We start from the raw sequence: 3,311 nt of genomic DNA, 5'->3' as shown, positions 1-3,311 counted from the left end.
GGGAATGGGAATGGGGGAATGTGGGAATGTAGGAATGTGGGAATGTGGGAATTTGGAATATGGGAATATAGGAATGGGGGATTGGGAATGGAATGGGGGAATGGGGAAATGGGAATGGGAATGGGGGAATGGGAATGGGAATGGGAATCTGGGAATGTGGGAATGGGAATGGGGGAATGTGGGAATGTGGGAATTTGGGATATGGGAATATGGGAATGGGGGAATGGGAATGGGAATGGGGGAATGGGAATGGAGGAATGGGAATGGGGGAATGGGAATGGGAATGGGAATGGGGGGATGGGGGAATGGGGGATGGCAATGGGAATGGGAATGGGAATGTGGTGGGAATGGGATGGGAATGGGTGGGAATGGGAATATGGGAATGAGAATGGGAACGGGAACGGGAATGGGAATGGGAATGGGAGCGGGAATGGGAACAGGGTGGGATTGTGGGGAAAAGGGGGCAGGAGACTGTGGGATGGTTTGGGATTGTTCCAGCCCAGGAGGAATCCGGGGATGGCCACAGCTTCCCTGGGAGTTCCAGCCCGGCCCATCCCACCCTCCCAGGGGAAAATCCCACTGGAACCGGGATGGGAATTCGGGTCTTTTCAAAGCATCCCATCCCATCCCATGGATCCCCTCCCATGGATCCCATCCCTTCCCATGGATCCCATCCTTTCCCATGGATCCCAATCCCAATCCTGTACCCAGGAATTTAGGGAGCAGGTTCTTTGGGGATCCCATCCCAATCCCATCCCATCCCATCCCAATCTCAATCCCACCCCATCCCATGGATCCCATCCCATCCCATCCCATCCCATTGATCCCAATCCCATCCCATTCCACAGATCCCATCCCATCCCATCCCATTGATCCCATTCCATTGATTCCATTGATCCCATTGATCCCATCCCATGGATCCCATTGATCTCATCCCATTGATCCCATCCCAAATCCCACCCCACATTCCCCATATCCGTTCCCTCTCCATCCCTCAGGTGGTGGAGGAGACTCAGCAGATCCTGAAGGATTTCGGGTTCCGTTTCGTTCGCCGCGGCGCCGTTTTCGTCAAGGGCAAAGGGGAGCTGCTCACCTTCTTCCTGAAGGGCCGCGAGAAACCCGGCCCCGCCGTGCCCCTGCCCCACCAGGTGCTGGAGAATTCCTGAGGAATTCCCGCAATTCCTGAAAATCCCCAGGTGCTGGAGAATTCCTGAGGAATTCCCGCAATTCCTGAAAATCCCCAGGTGCTGGAGAATTCCTGAGGAATTCCCGAAATTCCTGAGGGATCCCGAGGTGCTGGAGAATTCCTGAGGAATTCCTGAGGATCCGGCCAGAATTCCCAAGGGATCCCGAGGATCAGGCTAGAATTCCTGAGGGATCCTGAGGATCCGGACAGAATTCCTGAGGAATTCCCGAGGGATCCCAAGGATCTGGCCCCACCAGGTGCTGGAGAATTCCTGAGGAATTCCTGAGGAATTCCCAAGGATCCCAAGCCTGGAGGTTTTGATTCCATGGAAAATGGGGAAAAGCGGATCAATTTTGCCTGGATTTTGCTGGGATTTTCCTGGATTTTCCTGGCATTTTCTGGGAAGGACGGTGGGACCTGGGATTTTCCAGGAAGGACGGCGGCATCTGGAGTTTTCTGGGATTTTCCTGGGGCTTTTCTAGGATTTTTCTGGGATTTTCCTGGGATTTTCTGGGAAGATTCCTTTTGCTGGGATTTTCTGGGATTTTCTGGGCTTTTTCTGGGATTTTCTGGGATTTTCCCAGGATTGTCCCAGAATTTTTCTGGGATTTTCTGGGACTTTCCTGTGACTTTCCCAGGATTTTCTGGTATTTTCCTGGGACTCTCCCGGGAATTTCCGGGAAGGATGGCAGCACCCGGGGTTTTCTGGGATTTTCCTGGGATTTTTCTGGGATTTTCCTGGGATTTTCTGGGAAGATTCCTTTTGCTGGGATTTTCTGGGATTTTCCTGTGACTTTCCCGGGATTTTCTGGTATTTTCCTGGGACTCTCCTGGGAATTTCCAGGAAGGATGGCAGCACCATGATTTTCTGAGTTTTCCCTGGGATTTTCCTGGGACTCTCCCGAGATTTTCCGGGAAGGATGGCAGCACCCGGGGTTTTCTGGGATTTTCCTGGGGCTTTTCTAGGATTTTTCTGGGATTCTCCTGGGATTTTCCCAGGATTTTCTGGGAAGATTCCTTTTGCTGGGATTTTCTGGGATTTTCCCAGGATTTTCCCGGGATTTTCCTGGGATTTTCTGGGATTTTCCTGTGACTTTCCTGGGATTTTCTGGTATTTTCCTGGGACTCTCCTGGGAATTTCCGGGAAGGACGGCAGCACCCGGGGTTTTCTGGGATTTTCCTGGGATATTCCCGGGATTTTCATGGAAGGACAGTGGCACCGGGGTTTTCTGGCAGGATTTTCCAGGAAGGACGGCGGCACCTGGAGTTTTCTGGGATTTTCCTGGGGCTTTTCTAGGATTTTTCTGGGATTTTCCCGGGATTTTCCTAGGATTTTCTGGGAAGATTCCTTTTGCTGGGATTTTCTGGGATTTTCCTGTGACTTTCCTGAGATATTCCCAGAATTTTCATGGAAGGACAGCGGTACCGGGGTTTTCTAGCACTTTCTGGCATTTTCCTGGTATTTTCCCGAGATTTTCCTGGGATATTCCCGGGATTTTCCGGGAAGGACAGCAGGGACCGGAGCAGCAGCGGCGGCGATTCCGGGAGATCCAAACTCAGGGATGGATCATCGAACTCCTGGAGCGGGACAAATCCGGGATTTGCCAGGAATTCCTCCCGGATTTGGAGCTGGGATTTGGGCAAGGAGGGGCAGGAAGATCGCGGAGTTATCCCATAAAATCAATTGGAAAAATGAGGGATTCTTGTCGGGATTGTGGGATTGGGAAAAACGGAATGGGATCGGGAAAAATGGGATGGGAACAGCGGGATGGGATTGGGAATGCCAGGAATGTGTCCCTGGAATGAGCACATTTGGGAATGGTTTGGGAGGGAAAATCTTGAAATCACATCCCATTCCAGCCCATGATCCCAAATCCATCGGGCTCGGGGCGGCGCCATTCTCCTCCTGCTCCATGGGGACACCTGAGCGCAGGTGCGCTCCCGTTACTGCGCACGCGCGGCTTCCGTTGCCCCGGCAACGGCCGCTGCGCGCCGCCCACTGCGCATGCGCGGGCCCGGGAGCGTCCTCCGTTGCCTGGCAACGCGTAAGGTAATGTCAGTATCGCTTCTGCGCATGCGCGGTTGCGCATCCCATTGCCTGGCAAGCGTCAGGTATCGCTGGGAG

The 3,311-nt window shown here is 53.1% G+C and overlaps 1 protein-coding gene across 1 annotated transcript in view; it reads left to right on the top strand.

Annotated features, from left to right (window-relative positions):
- LOC130587459 (adenylate cyclase type 3-like) overlaps positions 1-1,166 on the top strand; it is a 12,438-nt gene extending 11,272 nt beyond the window's left edge. The window contains exon 7 of the mRNA XM_057388435.1: positions 999-1,166. Within this exon, the coding sequence (XP_057244418.1) occupies positions 999-1,166 (168 nt within the window). The remainder of the gene's footprint in view (positions 1-998) is intronic.
- The last annotated feature ends 2,145 nt before the right edge of the window (positions 1,167-3,311 follow it).

Source organism: Malurus melanocephalus, unplaced genomic scaffold, assembly GCF_030028575.1.
Source record: "Malurus melanocephalus ecotype Western Australia unplaced genomic scaffold, MMel_1.1 scaffold_1923, whole genome shotgun sequence".
Classification (NCBI taxonomy): Eukaryota; Metazoa; Chordata; class Aves; order Passeriformes; family Maluridae; genus Malurus; species Malurus melanocephalus.
This window is presented reverse-complemented; position numbering and strand designations above follow the sequence as displayed.